The sequence below is a fragment of the Onychostoma macrolepis genome, chromosome 07 (assembly GCF_012432095.1).
Source record: "Onychostoma macrolepis isolate SWU-2019 chromosome 07, ASM1243209v1, whole genome shotgun sequence".
Lineage (NCBI taxonomy): Eukaryota > Metazoa > Chordata > Actinopteri > Cypriniformes > Cyprinidae > Onychostoma > Onychostoma macrolepis.
The window spans coordinates 42,322,441-42,346,545 of NC_081161.1; the positions used below are offsets into that span (position 1 = coordinate 42,322,441).

Here is a 24,105-nt window from a genome sequence, read left to right on the forward strand (position 1 = left end):
TCTCACGCAATGTGAAACACTGCTGGAGATTTTTTTTCTTTTCTGGAAGGCTCCTGCTCCTTGGACCCTCTTTAAACTTATTTGTAGTTTGTCTGGGCAACGGTACAAACAAGCCTTCAGTAACAGAGAGTCTCTTGAGCAGTGCCCAGGTAGGTGAAATCTGTTGGCCCTTGTGTTGGGACCCGAGGCCAGAATAAATCAAGACAAATATACTAATAGGTTCAAGCGATCTATCTGTTTCCAACCATCATGATTTTGGGATTCAACCCATCATGTCTTCAACAGTTTGAACACGGCCAAACTGGCTAAAGAATCAAACCCTTGTTTTTGTTTTGTTCGCACCCTTCCAGAACTCTGAACACATGTCCAGACCTCGTTAAACATTTCTTTATTTTCATATGCGTATTAAACAATGTGTTGACTGATCATGATTTATGACTAAAGTTCATGGTGAATATTTGAAGGTCACTGTTCTTAAGTCTTGAAATCAGCATACACACTCTCAGAAAAAAAGTACAAAGCTATCACTACTCTAAGATACAAAAGCTAAAAGGTACATCTTTGTATACTAGATAGTACATATTAGTACTTTGTGAAAGGGTACCACCCCAGTGACAGTTTTGTAGCCTACTTTTTTCCCCCCGAGAGTGTATTGCCTGATTATTTACATGTAGCTACAAATGGGTCATACAAACATATTTTAATACAAGGTTGGCCAGAAGCAAATCACAATGTGTTTTTACATTGAAATGTTTCAGTGAAGTACAGTAGGGCAAAAAGGTATTTAGTCAGCCACCAATTGTGCAAGTTCTCCCACTTAAAAAGATGAGAGAGGCCTGTAATTTTCATCATAGGTATACCTCAACTATGAGAGACAAAATGAGAAAAAAAAAAATCCAGAAAATCACATTGTAGGATTTTTAAAGAATTAATTTGTAAATTCCTTGGTAAAATAAGTATTTGGTCACCTACAAACAAGCAATATTTCTGGCTCTCACAGACATGTAACTTCTTCTTTAAGAGGCTCCTCTGTCCTCCACTCGTTACCTGTATTAATGGCATCTGTTTGAACTCGTTATCAGTATAAAAGACACCTGTCCACAACCTCAAACAGTCCAACTCCAAACTCCACCATGGCCAAGACCAAAGAGCTGTCAAAGGACACCAGAAACAAAATTGTAGACCTGCATCAGGCTGGGAAGACTGAATCTGCAATAGGTAAGCAGCTTGGTGTGAAGAAATCAACTGTGGGAGAAATTATTAGAAAATGGAAGACATACAAGACCACTGATAATCTCCCTCGATCTGGGGCTCCACGCAAGATCTCACCCGTGGGGTCAAAATGATCACAAGAACTGTGAGCAAAATCCCAGAACCACACGGGGGACCTAGTGAATGACCTGCAGAGAGCTGGGACCAAAGTAACAAAGGCTACCATCAGTAACACACTGCGCCAGGGACTCAAATCCTGCAGTGCCAGACGTGTCCCCTGCTTAAGCCAGTACATGTCCGCCCGCCTGAAGTTTGCTAGAGAGCATTTGGATGATCCAGAAGAGGATTGGGAGAATGTCATATGGTCAGATGAAACCAAAATAGAACTTTTTGGTAAAATAGAGGAGAAAGAATGCTGAGTTGCATCCAAAGAACACCATACCTACTGTGAAGCATGGGGGTGGAAACATCATGCTTTGGGGCTGTTTTTCTGCAAAGGGACCAGGACGACTGATCAGTGTAAACGAAAGAATGAATGGGGCCATGTATCGTGAGATTTTGAGTGAAAACCTCCTTCCATCAGCAAGGGCATTGAAGATGAAACGTGGCTGGGTCTTTCAGCATGACAATGATCCCAAACACACCGCCCGGGCAATGAAGGATTGGCTTCGTAAGAAGCATTTCAAGGTCCTGGAGTGGCCTAGCCAGTCTCCAGATCTCAACCCCATCGAAAATCTTTGGAGGGAGTTGAAAGTCCGTGTTGCTCAGCGACAGCCCCAAAACATTACTGCTCTAGAGGAGATCTGCATGGAGGAATGGGCCAAAATACCAGCAACAGTGTGTGAAAACCTTGTGAAGACTTACAGAAAACGTTTGACCTCTGTCATTGCCAACAAAGGGTATATAACAAAGTATTGAGATGAAATTTTGTTATTGACCAAATACTTATTTTCCACCATAATTTGCAAATAAATTCTTTACAAATCCTACAATGTGATTTTCTGGATTTTTTTTTTTCTCATTTTGTCTCTCATAGTTGAGGTATACCTATGATGAAAATTACAGGCCTCTCTCATCTTTTTAAGTGGGAGAACTTGCACAATTGGTGGCTGACTAAATACTTTTTTGCCCCACTGTATATGATGGCAAGCATTTATGCATTTTCCAGATAATTTATCCAAAGTCATTTAAGATGCGGTCAGATTAGCAAAATTCACGAGCAAAAAAGGTATTTTGTCAATAGCTTAAGTCATAAAAAAAAACAAACAGCAAGATCCTGTAATCTTTTAGCTAAAGTCTATTGCCCAGTCCTAAAGTTTCATTTTGTTAAGTATTTTGGCAGAGTGTGGGTGGGCCGGGCCAGCGCTTCACGTTCACCTCCACAGAGCCCGTTTTTTTTCAGAGATGCTTCAGTGAGATCAAGACAGCATTTCTCAGCTCAATGTATAATGTGCACACTCACAGAGACCGATTCCACAGAGCATCAGCCGTATGACAGCCCAATTACAGAGTCTGCCAGAGAGAGCCACTCACTGCATCTCAATGATACTATCTGACTCACGGAGAGAAAGATGGACAGAGAGAGAGAGATCATGAGACCATGTAAATCAGGCCAAAATGAAGAGCAAAGCAAAGCAAGATGAACATAAAATAAAGCAAAAAGCCATCAGAGGCAAACGTTAAAGAGATTATACCACAGATAAGGAGTGTTCTTAGGCACAGAGAAGAGTGGCTTGTGATTGATGCGTTTTGGCATGGAGTGGAGGATACCGACCTGCTTGAGGACGCAGTATTGGTTCCCCTATACACACTGGCAGAGTATCAGACATTAAGCATCACAGACCCTCTGTAGCTAAACTGCAACACATTTAAAGGGGTTTGAACAATAAATAACATCTTTTTAAACTATATAAGACTTAAAAAACACAGCTTAAATGTATAAAAGCAACAAGTTTTGGGAAAAACACTCCAAACATGCCACAGCCATACAGAATTATTTTTCTTTAATATGACCTATAGTAATTGTTTTGCACAAGTAACAACATGTTTGGTCATAGAAAAATTGCTTTTTTTTACTGAATGGTGCAGAAATGCAAAACAGATCCCACTCAATAAAGCACAGATAAATTACTCCAAATTATTGTCAATAGCCTAACCCTTGTATGGTGTTCGGGTCTGTGGGACCCGTTTTTGTCAATAGAAAAATGATAGAAAAATAGAAAAATGAAACGATTCATTATTTTTTCAAACTCATACTCATTGGCCTTGGTTCATTTTCCGTGAAGAACATATATCAGAACAAATTTTCAGTGATCACACATTGTACACCCATCCTATTCCAGTATCCACTGGACCCGAGGGTAATAAAAGAATGGGAATTTTAGGTCCTGTGTACCTTCACTCAGTCCTTCTGTTGTCTGGGCCTGCTATTAGTATGTGCGTGTTTATCTGTGCATGTTTATGTGGTTTACGGGGACACAAATTTGTATAATAACATGGGTATGACAGAGGTATTACAATTTGAAGGTGGTTTATGAGGACACTGCCTATGTCCCCGTAAATCAAAAGGCTTAAAAAACATACTAAATGGTGTTTTTTTTTAAATCTAAAAATGCAGACAGTCTTCTGTAAGGGGTAGGTTTAGGTGTAGGGTTGGTGTAGTAGGGCAATAGCACATACAGTTTGTACAGTATAAAAATCATTACGCCTATGGAGAGTCCCCGTAAACCACATAAACCAACATGTGTGTGTGTGTGTATGTGCGTGTGTGTGTGTGAGAGAGAGTCTCTGAGAGTGAGTGTAAGTGTGAGTTTTGTGTTTCTGCCCCTGCCATTCCCACACAAGGTTGTAGCACTTTAATTCATAAATGTGATCTAACAAAGGTACAGGGCAAATATCAACCATATTTACTGTTTATATTGCTTGTAATTTGGATGAAGTAAACATCTGTCGAGTATTTTAACATACAATTTTTTTGAATGCGCTGAATTAAAAACCCAAAAAAGCAGCGGGTCCACCAGACCCACGAACACTGGCTGAGTAACAAAAATATGAACACCACAAAAGGGCTAATGTAAGTAAAGTATATTATGTCAGAGATAAACATGCTCACATTTAAGTAACATGCAGTACATATTCAAATTTGAAATGTACTCAATTAATATTCAAAGAAATGCAATAGGTAATGACATTATAGTGAAAAGTCTTCCACGCTGGTCCATATAATGAAAGCTATTTTTTTTCATTCTAAATAATCAAACCATCAATAATTAAATCAAATAAATAAATAAATAATCAAACCATCATTTAGATGTACTTCACTTAATTTACTTCTTTAAATTAAAATTGTAATTGCATTTCTGCATTCTGTTAGCAACTTCAGTTTGAATTCCATTTAGATTTACAAATTGATTGACATTAAGCATTCTCAGTTTGGGTTTTGAATGGTGCACAACTGAGTGCTTGTATTTTAATTGTTGAATAGTGTATTGACCTATAAAAACAAGTGCTTCCGCATGGTAAAACATAAGCATGTGCTACACAAAGGCCACCACGAGGGGGAGATGAAGGCCAGAGAAGCTAGTCTGCAAACGGGACAGCAAGGCTCTACCAGACACCTGCTCCTTGTGAAGCACATTCAGTAAGGACTGCCACTCGTCACTCTCTGCTTTGGACCTTAATGTCACTAGCCGGATTCACCACACAGTGTGCTCTGTAATAGTGATCTAGGAGTCTTTTCCAAAGTTCACAGCATCTCAACAGAGTACTATTACCTAAGAGATAACAAAAAAGGGGACATTACATATGTGCACATAAGTGCTGGCATGGAAATTTAGAACCAACATACACAGGACCTCTGGACACTTTGGCTGACATGTAAAAATGACTGAATGTCATTGCATTAAATAATGAGATAGCAAACCAAATGACATTCATTTGAAAGAAGCATAACACAGGCAAACTTTTAGAGCAAAACATTGACTTAAAAAAGCTTGTTTGAAATGATAAAAACAATAGATTTAGGTTTAAAAATGAAGAAAAAAGTATTGGTTTGCTTTTTGTTTGTAAAACATCAAAGGAATAGTTCACCCAAAATGGAAATTTCCAGAATATTTACTCACCCTCAGGCCATCCAAGATGTAGAAGAGTTTGTTTCTTCATCAGATTTGGAGAAATGTAGCATTACATCACTTGCTCATCAATGGATCCTCTGCAGTGAATGGGTGCCGTCAGAATGAGAGTCCAAACAGCTCACAATAATCCACATGTAATCCACTCCAGTCCATCAGTTAACATCTATAAAGCCAACATTTGTGTTTGAAAGAAACAAATCCATGATTACTTGTGGATTATTGTGATGTTTTTATCAGCTGTTTGGACTCTCATTCTGACGGCACCCATTCACTGCAGAGGATACATTGCTGAGACAGTGATGTAATGCTAAATTTCTCCAAATCTGTTGATTAAGAAACAAACTTTTAGTAAATTTCATTTTTGGATGAAGTATTCCTTTAATAGAACATGCTTGCAGTTGTGAGGAAAGATCTAGAATTCAATATTTGATCATTTAATTCATAAAACAATTACATTTTTTAATGTGGATTTTTATGGTCACTGTGTAAAGAAATTTCACAGTTGCTTGTTGGCGCCGATTGCCTTGTGGGCAGCACACCAACATACAGCGCCGTTGCACTAAGGGCATCCCGAGTTTGAATCTTGGTTTGTGGACCTTTCCCAATCCCCCTGTCCCACTTTGCTTCCCGTCATTACACTGTCCTATCTAAATAAAGGCAAAACACCAAAAATAAATCTTTAAAAAAAAAGTAAAATTCACTGCTTACCCAGAATGCACAGCCCATCCTGTGCACGAGTTATGGCAACATTGACCTGATTTGGATCAGTGATGAATCCGAGTCTTTTTCCAAGCCAGGATTTACTTGGTCTGTCACTTTCTATATCAGATATGGAGCAGGAGCGCACAGTAGATACGATCACATACGGCCACTCACTTCCTGTACACAGCAATTTACATTCAGAGCTTTAAACTTTCTGTTCTGTTTTTCCAGTCATTATTTACAGTAACAAAGGTTAAGAGTGGGAAGGAGTCTCAAATCCAGTAAAGGCACTTACACAGGGAACAGAAAACCAGTTAAAACTAAAATAAACATGCATAATAATAATAAAATGAAAAAAAAATAATAATAATAATAATATGATAAAATGTAATTAAAGACTGAATAAGGTGAATAATCAGAATAACACACCTTGGCTTTTCATTATTGTGCAAACAGTGACATTTTCAATACCCCTCTTCTCTGCTGTCTTTTTGATCTCTGACACCTGTGCGTTGTAAGGGGTCAGAATTGCAATATGCTCAGGTGGCACACCAGACTGATTAATCAACATATCTGCCACACGGACCTGGGGAAAAAATAATATTTTTTTTTAAATATATATATATATATATATATATATATATATTAGTGCTGTCAAACGATTAATCGCATCCAAAATAAAAGTTTGTTTACATAATATATGTATGTGTACTGTGTATATTTATTATGTATATATAAATACACACACATACAGCATATATTTTGAAAACATTTACATGCATATATTTATATTCATATCATTTATGTTATGAATATATTTCATATATAAACATAATATATTTTCTGAAATATATAAATGCATGTGTGTGAATTTATATATACATAATAAATATACACAGTATACACACATATATTATGTAAACAAAAACTTTTATTTTGGATGCGATTAATCTGGTATTCTCCTAAGAAATTCCTGCTTACGATGTAATAATAATAATAATAATGTTTTGCAAATTTCATATCCACTTTTTAACCTGTTTTCAGCAATATGGATATGCCATTTATGTTTTATCTTGCAATCTTATGACTGTATATAAATTTTGTCACACAAGCATGTAGCCTCAGAATTTATGTTCTTCATCAACTGTACAAATTTAGTTTACTGTCATGATTAAAAAGTCAGAATAATGTTCATCCTGCTTCCACCATAATTAATTATCAACACACCACAGGTGAACAGGGTAAAACACCACAAAACCACAAGACTTCCAATCACCAGAATTCCTCCAGTTGATTACTTGCATTCAGATTTACAAAACTGTTTTAATTTAAAAGATTTTTAAATTGCTTTTTAAATATGCAAATGAGGGATTATATAATTAAATATGTGCTAATTGCATACATTTCCAGGATAGAAATCTGAACACTGGATAAAGCTATGTTCAAAACTCTTATTTCGTATTGTTGACATTAGACAGAACATTGTTTTACAGAACGAGAAACTTGCTCAGTTTTCTTGATTGAATGACTTTTGTAGCTTTAATAAGGATTAATCTATATTTAATTCATACAGTGAATTTAATTAATATGTATTATTTTAAAATGGCTGCTACGCCCCTGCTTGTATAATTCTGAGGTGAACTGAAGGCAGCATGAGGATCTGACTTACAGCCTGCTCTGCCTCCTCAGTGTTGGCCACTGAGCTCTCATTGCCTTCTTTTGTAGATACCACTAAACTGTCTTCTTTTCCTTGCACGTGGCCAAACAGGATCGCCGTTGGCAGTTCGTACTTGTTAAGCAAGTAGCAGGGTCCTCGTTCAGCTCCAGTTTTCAATATTCCTTTATAAAACTCTTTTGAAGGAAACCTGCAAATTGCCTCATGCTAACATACATGTGCATTTGTTAAACATCAAAGCAAAATAAAAAGTTATTAGGCTTTGTACAGATTGTTTTCAATTATTATTTGAGAGAAGATCTTGATGCATTTTTCTGTTATTTTACCATTCTGTACTGTGTGTCCAGCATTATGGCCAGATCCATGTAGCGTTCAAACAGAGACTGTTGCATGCCCATCTTTTTCACGAGGGCACACTGCACTATCGGCCGTATCTGTTGGTGATCGCCCAGCAAAACAATCTGGAAAAAAAAGAGGGACATAATGACTTTTCATTTGTAAAGATGCACGTCTTCCATTCCTAATGTGGCTATACACTGTACACTGTCTTACACAGTATGGATTAGTGTGCACATCTGTCCATAAGTATTCTGCTTACTGCATCTGGACGTATATTTCCTTTCCTTTTCTTCTTTTTTTTTTTTTAAAGTAAAAACTTCCTTGTTGCTTGTGCACACCTGGTGAATAAAAACTCATTCTGATCTTTACTGAAAATTGCACAATATACTAATACTGTGTTGATTGCTGACTAGTTTTAAAAATGTGTGAAATGCATTATGCAAAAAATGTTAGAAATGGTAATATGGTGCTTTCTTGTTGGATCTCATTATGTGCATGTTTAACTCTTGGATCTCAGAAATTAAAACATTTATTTTGCTTCTTTTTTATCCGAACCAATGATTTGTCAAGAAAGACACATTAAAGGTTGCTGTCAATATTTCAGAACTATATAGGGAATTAAATTTTGGCAACACTTTAGAATAGGGAACACTTATTCACTATTAACTACGACTTTTCCCTCAATAAACTCCTAATTTTCTGCTTTTTAATAGTTAGTAAGGTAGCTGTTAAGTTTAGCTACTGGGTAGGATTAGGGACGTAGAGTAAGGTCATGTAGAATAAGGCATTAATATGTGCTTAATTACTACTAATAAATGGCTAATATTCTAGTAATATGCATGCTAATAAGCCACTAGTTAAGAGACCCTAAAATAAAGTGTTACCAAAATTTTTCACAAAAAATTGGACAAAATGGCTAAGGGCACTACATACTAGGGAACAGAGGCCAATTTTTGAGATTTTGAGACAACCTGCTGTAAATGGCACTTCCAAGTCTTTTCCATCTGACAGAATCTCTTTTTGTTTGAATACTGATGATGATAATGTCATCCCAGCACTCACCTGCTTTGGATTGTAGGAAACTAAAGGGATGAAGGCCTCTGGTTCTGTTGCCATAGCACATTCATCAATGAGTATCTGCCGGAAATCCATGACTGCAAGGATTTCAGGTTTCAGTGCTGATGAGCAGGTGCACAACACGACATCATACTTCTGAATCTCATGCTTGTGAGCTTCCTTCAACTGTTTCCTGTAGCTGCAAAGACACACTTACCACATTACCAGAATGATGATGGCATTGACAGAAACACTGGGTTTTAGAGAAACAGCTCATATAGGATCAATTCAATGCTCTCACTTTATATAAATACACACACACACACACACACACACACACACATACAGTGCCTTGCAAAAGTATATTTTTAAATTTTACTCACATGTCTACTTGATCCTCTGATAATTTTTGCCTTTCAAAGTTTTTAATTTGTACCGAAAAAGGATTCTCAGGTTTACGAACAAGGTACATGAGTGTAATATTCCTGCAACAAAATCAGATGTTAAATGGGTATATTCACACACTATTTGTTGTTATGTCTGTAATGTGGGTCCAAAGGTCCACCACTGGTAGACAGTATCACTTTCACACTCAAAGATAATTTATGCCGTTTTTGTAGATGTACATTTCTAAAACCCAAAAGTGAAATAAAATTATTGCACCATCTAAATAGTGTTTTCCTTATTCAATAGAAATGAATATTTAGCCTCTCAAAAATCAATATATTTTTTTGAATATATACAAGGTACATTTCTAGTTTCAACATTATTTGTTCTACAGATGTGCGTCTTTGATAATGATAAGTACTGTATATATGCAAGTATTATATATATATATATATATATATATATATATATATATATATATAATCCATATAACCAAAAATGGGTAAAATTCAACAATTTGCACGTGAAGCCAGATTGAGATCCCCGTATATCTGGGATTGAACTATATATGGTCTTAAAAATGAAGACACTAAATTAAAAGGATCTAAAAGGATATTGAGATATCTTTAATATTTCTTGAGTTACAGGCATGCCAACTTTGGAAAAAGAACACAAAAAGTGTTTTTTCCATTTTTGAATGGTCACCATTGGCATATTATACGACAAGGATTGCTGAAACAGATTTCTAACAGATTTGACTAATAATAAATAATAAATAAATAAATAATGGTGCTACCATCTTTCTAAAGTCATTTACCGCCATGTAATTTGGCTCCAATTTTTTTGCACCTGTCTAGAAAATAGTGGCTCTTACTTGAGCTCCTCATTTGGTTTTTCATCACGGAGGGATTTGCGACAAAGCTTTAGGTCGCTGTCTGTATATGGATATTCACGCATTTCCATCTGGTCACAGTAGATTCTCAGAGGCTTTAGGACTCCTTTGAGTTTCAACAATTGCTCTGGTTGAAGATCAGTGGGATCATGTAAGTACAGTTTATCAGGTAAAACAGAGCCTGAAAAATACTCTATGCACTCATCAAAATGCCAATGCTTCAAACAAATTTGATTTTATTCGTCATTGCACTTTGTGCAATCATACCCTTAGGAACTGAGTTTCATTATCACTACAGGATAAAGCAAGAATGATGGAACTGCATTGACCAAACATTTGTGCCTGCATACTTGTATACAGTAAGTCTCTGGCTTCCTTGTAAAAACTCAGTAATTCTACAATTGTATACACAATCAGACTATGGTATACGCTATATATTAAAAAAGACCACCAAACGCAATTCACCTGCAACAATGTCAACAGATTTGTTGGAAGGTCCACAGTAGAGGATGGCAGGCTTTTTTGGGGGTTTCTCATCAGGGGTTGATTTGGAAGAGGCCAGAAAGTCTTGGTTCTTCTTGAAAAACCAATAAACAATGTGAATACCAACCACTGTTTTCCCTGTACCTGTTGATGAAATATTGTACAGTGTTTGGCATATTAATAAAATTTCTTCAGCATTTTCCATAAGACATTTCCATTCCCAAGACTGCAAATCAGTCTGATTATTATAGATTTTTGCATTTTCTGACCCTACTCACAACAGTGAACAAAATGAGACAATCAATAGACAAATCTGTGAAATTAAACATCAGTTTGGAAGGTTTGTGACATTTAGTGAATTGCTTAATACTGAAACTAAAAAAGTGACCTTACAAAGTTCTACAGCTAATTACAAAAGCAACTATATTATTACTACATACAGTACCTGGTGGGCCCTGGATCACTGTGAAAGGTTTCTTCACAGCCTCCTCAACAGCTTTCTGCTGGCTGTCATTCAGACGTGGCAGGTTCAGGCTTTCATCCACATTGTCCAAGTTGATATTTTGATATGCCTCTAAAACAAGAGGGTTTCAGCACATTAAAATAACAGTTACATAAGATATCCATTGAGCAGACCAAAAAAAGCAGTATTGTAGGGGTTTTCATTCATTCCAATTTTAATAGTAGATTTTGTAAAGAAATTGTTGGCAGAATTTGTATTGCAGTTACCTTTACATTTTACTCATGTATTTAGTTCAGCTAATTTTTACTCTTATGCATTTAGTTCAGTTTCATTTTTCAAAAGTAGTCACAGGCAGGCCTGTCTGTGTTACAATTTGCCAAATTATTAATTTCAAGCTTCCTTACAGCCTACAAAAATTTGATAAATGACTTGCAATGAAACATCTGGGCGGTATTCCAGAAAGCAAGTTATTTGACATACCCGGGTATGTGTAAGTGGATAAATTCAGCTTTCGGTGCCAAAAATGGAGGTATTTTTCAGGGTATGTACTGTAAGTAGCCATAGCAACTTATTCTCTGAACATAACCTGCTCTGCAGACCTCAACGTATGCACGACCTATTGGGGCAGTCGTGGCCTAATGGCTATAGAATCAGACTTATAACCAAAAGGTTGTGAGTTTGAGTCTCCATACAAGCAGGGATTGTAGATGGGGGAAATGAATGACTAGCACTCTCTTCCACCCAAGGTGAGACCCTTGAGCAAGGCACCAAACCACCACAGCAAAAAATGGCTGCACACTGCTCTGGGTGTGTGTTCACAACTGTGTGTTCATGGTGAAATGCAGAGCACAAATTCCAAGTATGGAACAGCATAATACACGACATGTCACGTCACTTTCTGTCACTATTGACGAGACTCCAGCGGGTTTGACAGATATATAAATATACAGTGCCCTCCACTAATATTGGCACCCTTGGTAAATATGAGCAAAGGTGGCTGTGAAAATAAATCTGCATTGTTTATCCTATTGATCTTTCATTCAAGAAATTCCAAAAATTTTAACCTAATATTGAAGTAAAACAATTGAAAGTGGGGGAAAAATCTCATTGTGAAATAAATGCTTGGAGAGTCTTTAGCCACTCAAACTCTCCTCCTCAACGTGCATTAGGACAATATAGACACACGTCCTCTTCCAGGCAGATTTGTAATATCTTTAGTTGATTGGAACCACTTAATTATTGCCCTGATGGTGGAAATGGGGATTTTCAATGCTCTTTTCTTACAGCCACTTTCTATTTTGTGATGCTCAACAATCTTGTTCTGCACATCAGAACTCTATTATTAGGTTTTACTCCTTGTGATGGATGATTAAGGCAATTTGGCATTTGTGTTCCTCATATTTATAATCTTGTGGAACAGGTAGTCATAGCTGGACAATTTCATGCTCTTAATCACCCTGGTGCGCTAAAAGATGTAAATATGAATGGGAATATACTTCAGAGATATTTTATTCATAAGAATTTCTAGGGGTGCCAATAATTGTGGCCAACATGCCTTGTAGAAAAACATTTATTTCAATTGTTTTACTTCAATGAAAGGTTCGAATTTTTGTGAATTTTTTGGAATGAAAGATAAAAAAGATCAACGATGCAGATTTATTTTCACAGCCGCCTTTGCTCATATTTACTAAGGGTACCAATATTAGTGGAGGGCACTGTATATATATATATATATAAAGGAGTTCAAGGTCTCTCACACCAGAGAAGCACCACTCTATTGGGACTCCAAGGACTTGAGGGTGTCATCGGAGGCATCACTGTGCAGACAGGCAGGAAGTGGAGAGCAAAGGAAGACCTGGAAATTGCTGAGTCCCCACTTCAGACATAGAGCTTTGGTGGGCACGGTAGCTACGAGTCAGGCAGTGTTAGGCACCAACTCACAACCCCACTATGATAAAGCCCATGGTAGGGATCGCCTCCAGCTAGCAGGGAGCATGGACGAGGTGGGAGTGAGCACTGGAGATGATGATCTCCTGAACAAGTTCTTGGTCCGAGTGGACTATGATATTCTTTCTAGCCCAGCAAATCTTTTTATCTGGGAAAGGACAATTCACCAGCATGTCATCTACGCCCTGAGAGGGGTTCCCTTGAGCACATCTTAAACAGTTGCCCAACAGCCCTGGGGGAGGGATACTACCGCTGGCAGCACAATCAGGGGCTGAAGTCCATCTCCAAATCCGTGACCGACAACAAACACAGCTTTCACCAGAGGAACAGCATCTTTGTCTTACTCCAAGTTGACTGAACTTACTCCTGGACACATTTTTGTTATGAGGTGTGGTAACTGTAGTACTAAGTGTAATAATTGAAGTCTTGATGAATACAACATTGTTTGTAATTTGCTTCTTATAAAGCAATAACTAGAAATAACTAGAAAATAACTAGATTGTGAATATATATCCTTATTGTGAAATGAAATGACTCATTTTGTGAAATATGATTTTTGGGCATATCGTCCATGCCTTAGCTGCCATGTTGCTGCACTTACTGGCATTCGGTTCTTCAAGTTGTTGGTTAGTGGCAACATTCTTCACCAGATTATTCGCCCGTTTTAAGTTTTTAATCACATTTTCCCTGAGCCTGCAAAAAGGCTGCATTAGTATATGTTTAATTGTGTATAAATCTGAAATGCAGCAGCAGGATGAACATCACTTACAAATATGGAATTTTTTTGGGAATGACCTCAACAGTGAAGTTTGTTCCCCGTTCAAAAACCTTGGGTGGGATGTAACTCATAGATTTTTTTGTGATCTGAAATTTAATTTTGTTTTGATTGTCTCCATTCTTCTGTTTCTTTGGTTTTGTGGTTACTGCATGTGCAACCCATGTAAAAGGTAGTGAACCCTGCAGGTCTAAAATTTCTGAACTATCCAGATGTTCTGCATCACTCTCATCCTTCTTCAGTTTCTGATCTCTTAGTCTGATGCACAAGAAACAGTTGCTAAGATCAAACTCCAGAGACCACTGTTTTTTCTGAGTCTTTGTCAGATTAAAGAACCCTTGGAGATTTGTTTCATCTCCAGTCCACGTTATACGCACACCCTCTAAGATGACGCTGTCATTTTCTTCCAAAGCATTGTAAGCGGTGTCTATCTGGCATAGTTGGCTCCAGATGTTCTGGTACTCCTCGTAGCTCTCATAGAAAGGCTTCGATGAATTGCATACTGTTTTGGAAAAACAATCAATAGGGTTTCTTGTGTGCTCCAAACAGATCTCAAAACATTGATTAACACTGAGCAGTTGAACTACAGGAACTGGAAAGCCATCTTTGAGTTCATTCCCAAGCTGCACCTGAACAACTGCTCCTAACTTCAGCTCCATGGTTAGTTCCTTATAATGGCGTTGTTCTGTTGAACAAGCCTCACTTGTACTTCTTTCCTTTTCTTCATTCTCAGATTTTTTCATGTCTTGGAGGCATTGCTCAATCTTAATCCAATCCTGCTGTTTCATTGCATATAGCAGCCTTTTCCACAAGTTACTTGACACTGGTGTCACATTCTTTATGGGATTTGATGGATACGAACTCTTGAACAATTTTCTGAAAGAATACACTCTTCTCTTCCAACGAAGAGTCATGGAGTTATCTTCCTTGTTGTAGCTTGGCTGATCCACAACTTTAAGATGCTTGTACATGATGGTGATGACGCCTAATTTAGAATGTAGTGGGAACGATATTGTGAATTCATGCCCTTGTGGAGTGAGCTGGTCCACCACTGCAAGCTTAACCACATCTTTGGGTTGAAACTGAAACGTTTTTAGTTTCAACACCAGAGCATCATGCTTCTCTTCTGCATCCATTCCAGATTGGCAGAACCCATTGATTTCAACTTGAGTGTAGTCAGCTTGCTTTAGGATCTCCTTAGACAGCATGGTGTGCAGATGTCTCTGCAAGATAAGGTCCAGATAACTCCTCATAGGAGATGATGCACAGGTGTAGGCGTTCAGCCGTAAATCATGGTGACCCAACCTGGAATCCACTGAGGAACATGACCGAAGGATGACGGCTTTCTTCTGAATGTCACGAAACTCCTGCACCATAGGGATAAGAGTGGGATGGATTTCATCCGAAAAAATTAACTGCATCAGATTATAATAATCTTTGCTCTGTGCAAACTCTTCCATCTTTTGAAATATGGACGTGAATATATTAAATGATATGCCATTGTGCTCCATATTTTCATATTGTGGATTGGGCCAAACTTGCTCTTCACTATGAGTATCTACTTCACAAACATTTGAAAAGTAAGGCGACATGGGAATTAGCTCAGCATATTTCTCCTTAAAATGAGACAGTTGTTCTGGGTCCGGCTCCCTGTGGCACCTCAGTGGAGTGAGATGTCTTGTGACGTCTGTAGATATGAGTTTTTCGGCTGTGGCACTATTGTAGAGATTCATTAGCTCCTCCACCATGGCATGAGAGCGACTTTGCCCTGCCTGCCTCCCAAACGGCCATCCACCTTCCAGCCTGTGTTTTCTGTGCACTTCTGAGAAACGGCAAGCGACAGCTAAACAATCCTCCACGCAAGAGAACTGCAGAGGCTCAGTGTCATCCAAGCAGTACTTCTGAATAATTTCGTCTGCCTCTTCATATGACATCCGTCTGTTAGACTTAATTTGGGTTTGATCAAACTCTATGTTTAGTATTTTGCTTGTTTTCTTGTCAATGTCTACCAGCAAGGATATGGCTTTCCGAATCTTATTAGGCAACAAACTCAAGTGGTCATTGCTCAGCTCTCTTGAGAACATGAAATTCACGTCTCCCTTCTCTGGAGTGTAAATTGTTTTGCCGCGCAGTCTAGCGAAATTGTCTTGCTCGCTATCTTTGGGAATGACATTTGCAACGTCTGTAATGTGAATACCAATCTGATAGCTATCACAGTTAATTTCCCTCACACTAATGGCATCATCCAGGTCTTCAGCTGTAGGTGGGTCAATGGTGAAAGTGATAATGCCACACAATTGTGTCCTGTATAAAGTCTTGTCATCTTCAGGTTCTTGTAGTTTGAATGGTGGAGGTGTGTCTTTACAGCCAAGTTCAATGCCTAGCATTTCATCCAAAGCATCACACTCTGGAATTATTTTTGTGACCACTCCAAGAGGGTATGTTTTCCCATTTTCCCATTTTATAACCTTGATTAATAACATTTGATTCTCAGCAATCTTTACAAATTCCTTTCTCACCCAGCGCCCATTCTTGTATTGTCGTATTTCAACCATGTCAGGCTTTGTTTGAACTGTTCGTATTCTGGTCATGTGTTTGTTGAGAGGTGCAACAAGTTTTGGGTTGTCTCCCACCATCTTACAGATGAAGGTTAGAGAATTTTCATCTCTATTTATTAGTCCAACAACCCTCCCTTTTAACACTTCTCCTTCCTGCGGACACTGCTCTCGGTCCAAGATCTTTACACAGACTTCATCTTCAGGAAAAGATCTGCCCACATGTTCTCTTCCACAGATTTTGATGCAGAGCGTTGGTTCATCGAGAGGCCTGGCACACGCCTGATCGTGTCTTTCCATTACAAGTTTACAGCGTTTGAAAACATCTGGATTGGTATTCAAAAGTTTTTCAATATCTTTCTTGCAGAGTTCTTGATCAAATTCAGAGTCAGAGTGCAGACTTGTGGTTTCAAAGAGGGTTTTGCAAACGGTCTTGGAGTGATTGTCCTCTGCGTTGCTGCTGCTAGCAGAGTCACTCTCTTCTGATACAGAGGTCTCCATGTACTTTCTGTTTGGATTTGCACCTGCAAACACATATTGAGACATTAGGTACTTAATGTCGGCATGAAATTAAAATGTACCTTATTTGTTTTGTAAATGTCATAACTGGAACTTCCTGTGAAACATCAGACTTCTCTCTGGTGACATATGCCAAACTTCTCCAATCATTTAATCCCTAAACTCTGCCCCATGTAATCTCACCATCATCTGCCTCAGTTTTTGAGTGCAACACCCACAGCTCAAAATCCTATTAACACTGGATGCATAAAAACAAGTCCTGTCATACATATTTTCTTTTTCAATAATCTGTTACACTCAGATGTACAATGCCACAATGCACAAGAAAACATCTGTTGCTACTTCTGTTTTATTGCAACTTTAAAGACAAGGAGACATTTTTAAATTTATTAGAAACATTTTGAATTTTTATTAAATGCTAAACTTCCTTAAAAAATTAACTAAAATTGTCTTCTTAATGATGATTCTGGTCTCTGTATAAGCTTAATACAAAAGAGAATGTTGTTTGCTGGTTTTACGGCTGCGAAGAAGACTGGTGAATACAGAACTGGTTTACACCGCACATGTGTGTCACGGTTCAGAAATCCTATGCTTCCTCCTTGTCTCGTGCTCGTTGTTTATGTGTGTGTGAGAGTGTGTGGGCGTGCCGACTCATCGGCGCTGATCACGCTCCAGCTGATTCAATCACCATCACCAGCTGCAGCTCATCACACCACCTATAAATACTCACCCAATTCTCATCTCCTTTGTCAGATCGTTGTTTGTGAGTCCCGGTTGTGTTTGGTCTCGTCTTCATTCCAGTTTATGCCGTCTTCGTTCCTGTTCCTGTTCGTGTTCTGTGGATGTTATCTGGATTCGTCACATCACGTCAACACTTCTCTTCACGGACTCATCTGACCATCAAAGTCCCTGCGCCACAAACCTGTATCTATTTCTGGACTGTAATATTTATCATTTTCACCTTACCAATAAACTGAGTTACTTGCAGATTGTTTCCGAGTCTCTGTCATGACAGAACGATCTGACCACCTGATGGAAGCAGCGAGTAGCTCTACCGGATCGCTGGAGGACTTTGTGAACAGTAACAGACTTCGCATGGATTCCCAGGAGAGGAACCTCAGCGACACAGCACGCGCTGTTCAGGTTCTAGTGGCGCAGGTGTCCGAGCTCACCCAACAGCTTCAACATCTACGAGTTTCCACTGCGCCCTCCACACCGCCGGTTCCCCCACCACCACCGGATAACCCCTCCCAGTCGGAACCCCGCCTACCAGTCCCTGAGTCATACGCAGGTGAACCCAACTACTGTCGAGCATTTCTTACACGATGTTCCATGCATTTTTCTCTCCAACCCAGAACATTCAATACTGAGCGAGCCAAGGTCGCTTTCGTGTTGACGTTGCTGACTGGGAGAGCAGCACTCTGGGGAACGGCGGTGTGGGAGAATCAAGATCCTTGCTGTGCTTCGTTCCAGGATCTCTCCGCCGAAATGAGACGGGTTTTTGATCGGGCCGTGGCTGGTAGAGAGGCAGCTAGGATGTTGGCCGATTTACGACAAGGAGAGAGATCCGTATCTGATTTTTCGATCGAGTTTCGGACCCTAGCGGCGGAGAGCCAGTGGAACGAGGAGGCGCAGTGGGACATGTTCCTGCATGGGCTGGCTGACCGTGTCCAGAAAGAGATCTACGCCATGGACCTTCCCACCTCGCTCAACGACCTGATCGCCCTGGCACTCAGGGTGGACGCGCGTTTGTCGCGCATGGATCGCCGCACACAGCCCAGTCGTGCCACCGGAGGGACGGAGAGCCAGCGGTTTGGAGGCGGGGACACGGTCAGCCCTGTCTACGATCACGAGCCTATGCAGGTGGGGCGAGCTCGGCTTTCCCGGGAGGAGAAGGAGGCGGAGGTCCCAGGGCCTCTGTATGTACTGTGGAGGAGCGGGACATTTCGCCTACAACTGCCCGTTAAAGGCCCAGCCCGATAGTAAATATGAGGCTACTATCAGGTGGGATCTTAGCCGAGAAGACCTCATCCACATCTACTCTCCTTCCGGTAAGACTGAGATGGTCAACTCACCTTCACGACTGTCGAGCACTTCTGGATTCTGGGGCAGAAGGTAATTTCATGGATCACACATTCGCACTCAAACTCCAAGTTCCCCTCAGACCCCTCACACACAAGATCGCAGTACACGCTCTTAACGGCCAGGAACTCCCCACCATCTCATTCATCACAGAGGACATCACCCTCATCACATCAGGCAATCACACAGAGACTATTTCCTTTTACATACTGGACACCCCCCTTGCACCCATCGTCCTTGGTCACCCCTGGCTCACTCGCCACAACCCCAAAGTGGACTGGAAAGCTAAGTCTGTGTCGGCATGGAGCAATTATTGTCATAAGTCTTGTCTAGTGTCTGCCTGTCCGTCTGTTTCTGTCCCTGTGTTTCAGGAGGAGGCAGTGGATTTGTCTAACGTGCCCGCGGAGTACCTGGACCTGAAGGAGGTGTTCAGTAAGTCTCGGGCTGCTTCTCTTCCTCCACATCGTCCCTATGACTGTGCGATAGAGTTACTGCCAGGTACATCTCCGCCGAAAGGCAAGTTATATTCACTCTCGGTTCCAGAGAGGGAGGCTATGGAGAAATATATTTCTGATTCTCTAGCAACCGGCTTCATCCGTCCTTCCTCTTCTCCAGCGGGGGCGGGGTTCTTTTTTGTGGGGAAGAAGGACGGGTCTCTGCGACCTTGTATTGACTACCGGGGGTTGAACAACATCACGGTAAAGAATACTTATCCTTTGCCGTTGATGTCTTCAGCCTTCGAGAGGTTGCAGGGAGCCTCTGTCTTCACAAAGTTGGATTTACGGAATGCTTATCATTTGGTTCGCATCAGGGAGGGGGATGAATGGAAGACCGCCTTTAACACTCCCAGGGGGCACTTTGAATACTTGGTTATGCCCTTCGGGCTTTCCAACTCTCCAGCGGTCTTCCAAGCACTTGTCAACGACGTGCTGCGAGACATGGTCGATCAGTTCATATATGTCTACCTGGATGACATATTGATTTTTCTGCGTCTCCAGGAACACGTGCAGCATGTCCGACAAGTGCTCCAGAGGTTGCTAGAGAATGGGCTTTTGTCAAGGCGGAGAAATGCGATTTTCATGCACAGTCTGTTCCTTTTTTAGGTTACATCGTGTCGGTTGAGGGAGTGTGTATGGATCCTGAGAAGATTAAGGCTGTGGTGGAATGGCCAATCCCAGATTCCCGTAAGGCCCTACAGAGGTTTCTGGGATTCGCCAATTTCTACCGGCGTTTCATTCGCAACTTCAGCCAACTAGCCGCGCCTCTGACTGCCTTGACCTCTCCCAGAACAACGTTCAGGTGGTCAGACGCAGCCGAGGCTGCGTTTACCAAACTGAAAGGTTGCTTCGTTTCAGCCCCCATCCTTATTACCCCTGATCCTTCACGTCAGTTCATGGTGGAGGTCGATGCGTCAGAGGTGGGGGTAGGTGCAGTGCTATCCCAGCGTTCTCTCTCAGACGACAAGATGCACCCTTGCGCGTTTTTGTCTCATCATCTATCCCCAGCAGAACGCAATTATGACATTGGTAACAGAGAGTTGTTGGCAGTTAAGTTAGCATTGGAGGAATGGCGCCACTGGTTAGAAGGGTCGGGGGTACCTTTTATCGTCTGGACCGATCATAAGAACTTGGAATATATTAGAACGGCTAAAAGATTAAACTCCAGGCAGGCTCGGTGGGCTCTTTTTTTCGGTCGTTTTGATTTTACTCTCTCGTACCGCCCGGGTTCCAAGAACATCAAACCCGATTCTTTATCGCGTATTTTTGACCGTTCCGAACGCCCGTCTACTCCCGAGCGCATTTTACCTGAGACCCTATTTGTCTCTACGCTCACATGGGAGGTCGAATCGAAGGTCAAAGCGGCCTTAGAAGGGGTAACGCCTCCGGCCCGTTGCCCACCGAACCGTTTATTTGTGCCTGAGGGGTTACGGTCCAGCGTTATTCAGTGGGGACATTGTTCCAATGTGGCTTGTCATCCAGGAGTCAGTCGTACTAAATTTTTAGTCAAGCAACGATTCTGGTGGCCTCTCATGGCCCATGACGTTCACAGTTTTGTCTTGGCTTGCTCGGTTTGTGCCACTGGCAAGTCTTCCAATCGACCCCCAGATGGGTTACTCCAACCGCTGCCGGTTCCTTCAAGACCCTGGTCCCACATTGCGCTAGATTTTGTCACCGCCTCCCACCCTCCCAGGGTCACACGGTAGTTTTGACCGTGGTGGACCGGTTCTCGAAGGCGGCCCATTTCATTCCCTTGCCCAAATTACCCTCAGCCAAGGAGACAGCGCCACCGGTCTAGGCCTCCCGTATACGTCGCTGGTCAAAAAGTGTGGCTTTCTACCAAGAACATTCCTCTCCGCTCCGTGTCTAATAAACTTGCACCCAAATTCATTGGCCCGTTCACTGTCACCAAGATCATTAGTCCGGTGACAGTCCGCCTCAACCTCCCTCCAGTGTACAGGAGAATTCATCCCGTCTTTCATGTATCTAAAATAAAGCCCGTTTTTCATTCACACATTAATCCGCCGGCCCCGGTTCCCCCCCCCGCCGCGACTCGTAGATGGGGAACCGACTTATTCGGTCAATCGTATTCTGGACTCAAGACGGAGGGGGCGCGGATTTCAGTACTTGGTGGACTGGGAAGGTTACGGTCCGGAGGAGAGAAGTTGGGTTCCGGCTAGGGACATCCTGGACCACACCCTTATCCTTGATTACAATCGACAGGTAAGGGAGCCTGGGAACGCCAGGAGGCGTTTCTAGGGGGAGGGGTACTGTCATGGTTCAGAAATCCTATGCTTCCTCGTCTCGTGCTCGTTGTTTATGTGTGTGTGGGCGTGCCGACTCATCGGCGCTGATCACGCTCCAGCTGATTCAATCACCATCACCAGCTGCAGCTCATCACACCACCTATAAATACTCACCCAATTCTCATCTCCTTTGTCAGATCGTTGTTTTTGAGTCCCGGTTGTGTTTGGTCTCGTCTTCGTTCCAGTTTATGCCGTCTTCGTTCCTGTTCCTGTTCGTGTTCTGTGGATGTTATCTGGATTCGTCACATCACGTCAACACTTCTCTTCACGGACTCATCTGACCATCAAAGTCCCTGCGCCACAAACCTGTATCTATTTCTGGACTGTAATATTTATCATTTTCACCTTACCAATAAACTGAGTTACTTGCAGATTGTTTCCGAGTCTCTGTCATGACAATGTGTGGAAAAACATATTGGATCTATAATGGGGCCAAGCCCTCTATTATTGATACTATAGGCAGGGTTTTTTTCTTTATCATACTCAATTATACAATTTTTTCCCTCCCTCTCTCTCTCCTTTTTGACTGGACTTTTAAATTATTGATTATGTCTTTTGTTTTGTTTGTTTTGAATGGATGTTATCATGTTGCATATGAAAATAAATTAAAAACATTTTTTTTTTTACTAAAATTATAGTTTTTTCCCCCCCCTTTATAAATTTGAAACATGCCATTACAACTATTCAACTGCACAAGTAACTTGTTCTGATGTTGTAGTTTTCAACATATTTGTACTGATGCTATCAAGTCAGTTCCACCGTTATCTAAAGAATTTCCAACAAATCAACAGAAAACCAAATGTTTGCAAGGCATATAAAAAGGATGCACAAGTTCAATGCATGTAAACATAGTACTGGCCTCTCATTTTGTACATTTTGAACTGACATTAAATCAACACCTGTATTTATTATACATACACAATGGAAGGCTCAAACACAAAGACACGTCACTTGTTGATCTGATAAACCTCCCCTGACAAAATTAGTCAGAAACCTGTTTTATAGAATTAACATGATGTCATACTGTACCTGAATAGGACAGGTGTGATGACCAAGATGTTAAAAGTATGTGTGGAATGCATTTAACAGAAGAAAAAACATGTGGGTGCAGGGGCCTCTATTGGCTATACAACCGGTTTTTATTTTTAGAATTTTTAAGAATAGAAATATGTATGTGACAACCTTTTTAGAACTTTTAAGAAACATCAGTAAATCAGTATTTTCTGATAAAACCTTAATATTTAGAACTAAAACGAGGCATCTATGTGAGAATAACATTTTTCATGTTTCAGCTAGATTGCATACTGTCATTACTGTTGACTGTCGCTCCGCCCCGCATGTACTGGCTCTTCGTCTTTCATAGCCCTAAATATGTTCGTAGGACTGAGCCATACAGGTAAATACAAGCATATGAATTTACCTTTGTGCGTCGTTCCGATTTGTGAACGGTAAAATTAATTTCTTACAGAGAAAACAACATTAGGATTTTAAATATCGACAGGGACAGAATGCTTGGTTTACGCACTTTAACCTTGATTTACACACACAGTCCAATTGAAAAGTTATCCAACTTAATAAATCGGAGATAATTAAAACGTACCTTTTCTGCACGGAGAAGGAGCCGTGTCGACGCGCCGCGTAGAGGCTTTATATTATTTTATAAATTATAGGCAAACGTGGTGTTGAGAGATCAGAAATGCAGTGACAGTGATGCTGTGCTCATGGGATCGATGCCTGTAAGGAAACTCAGCTCAGGTGTATTTCCTGCTCTCTCGGTCAACAACTAATAAAGGGAAGGTGGGTCCTCTTACACTGACGTTGTCATAACAGCAGTGTTTTTATTGTGTGGTTTTAGGGTCCAAGTTTAACTGCTTACCACAACTGGAGGAGAGTCGAAACCTTATAGGCATCGTAAATCTAGTTTTCACTGAAGTGAAAGTCACTCGCGAATCTTAATGTGTTTGATTGTGTTTGGTTTCCAACTAAACACAATCACTGTTTTTTTTCAAGTTTAGCCTACTTGTGTAGTAGCCTAAAAAATTACATCCGCTATGAAAAACAACAATTTAGTTGGAATAGCCA

The 24,105-nt window shown here is 40.4% G+C and overlaps 1 protein-coding gene across 4 annotated transcripts; it reads right to left on the minus strand.

Moving 5' to 3' along the window:
- Positions 1-3,189: 3,189 nt before the first annotated feature.
- On the minus strand, positions 3,190-24,046 carry helz2c (helicase with zinc finger 2c). Of its 4 annotated transcripts, none has more exons than XM_058783166.1 (13): positions 23,624-24,046; positions 14,059-17,143; positions 13,891-13,982; positions 11,325-11,453; positions 10,862-11,023; positions 10,379-10,523; positions 9,501-9,602; positions 9,124-9,316; positions 8,049-8,183; positions 7,717-7,929; positions 6,477-6,633; positions 6,054-6,224; positions 3,190-4,985 (listed from the first exon to the last, which is right to left on the minus strand). In XM_058783166.1, exons 2-13 carry the CDS (start codon positions 17,118-17,120, stop codon positions 4,870-4,872), a joined length of 4,677 nt encoding a protein of 1,558 aa, XP_058639149.1. In that variant the 5' UTR covers positions 17,121-17,143; positions 23,624-24,046; the 3' UTR covers positions 3,190-4,869. The 4 variants fall into 4 exon arrangements, with proteins under 4 accessions (XP_058639149.1, XP_058639148.1, XP_058639150.1 ...); XM_058783165.1 differs by lacking the exon at positions 23,624-24,046 and adding an exon at positions 17,869-18,005; XM_058783167.1 differs by lacking the exon at positions 23,624-24,046 and having other exon boundaries at positions 6,054-6,164; positions 14,059-17,439.
- Positions 24,047-24,105: the final 59 nt, after the last annotated feature.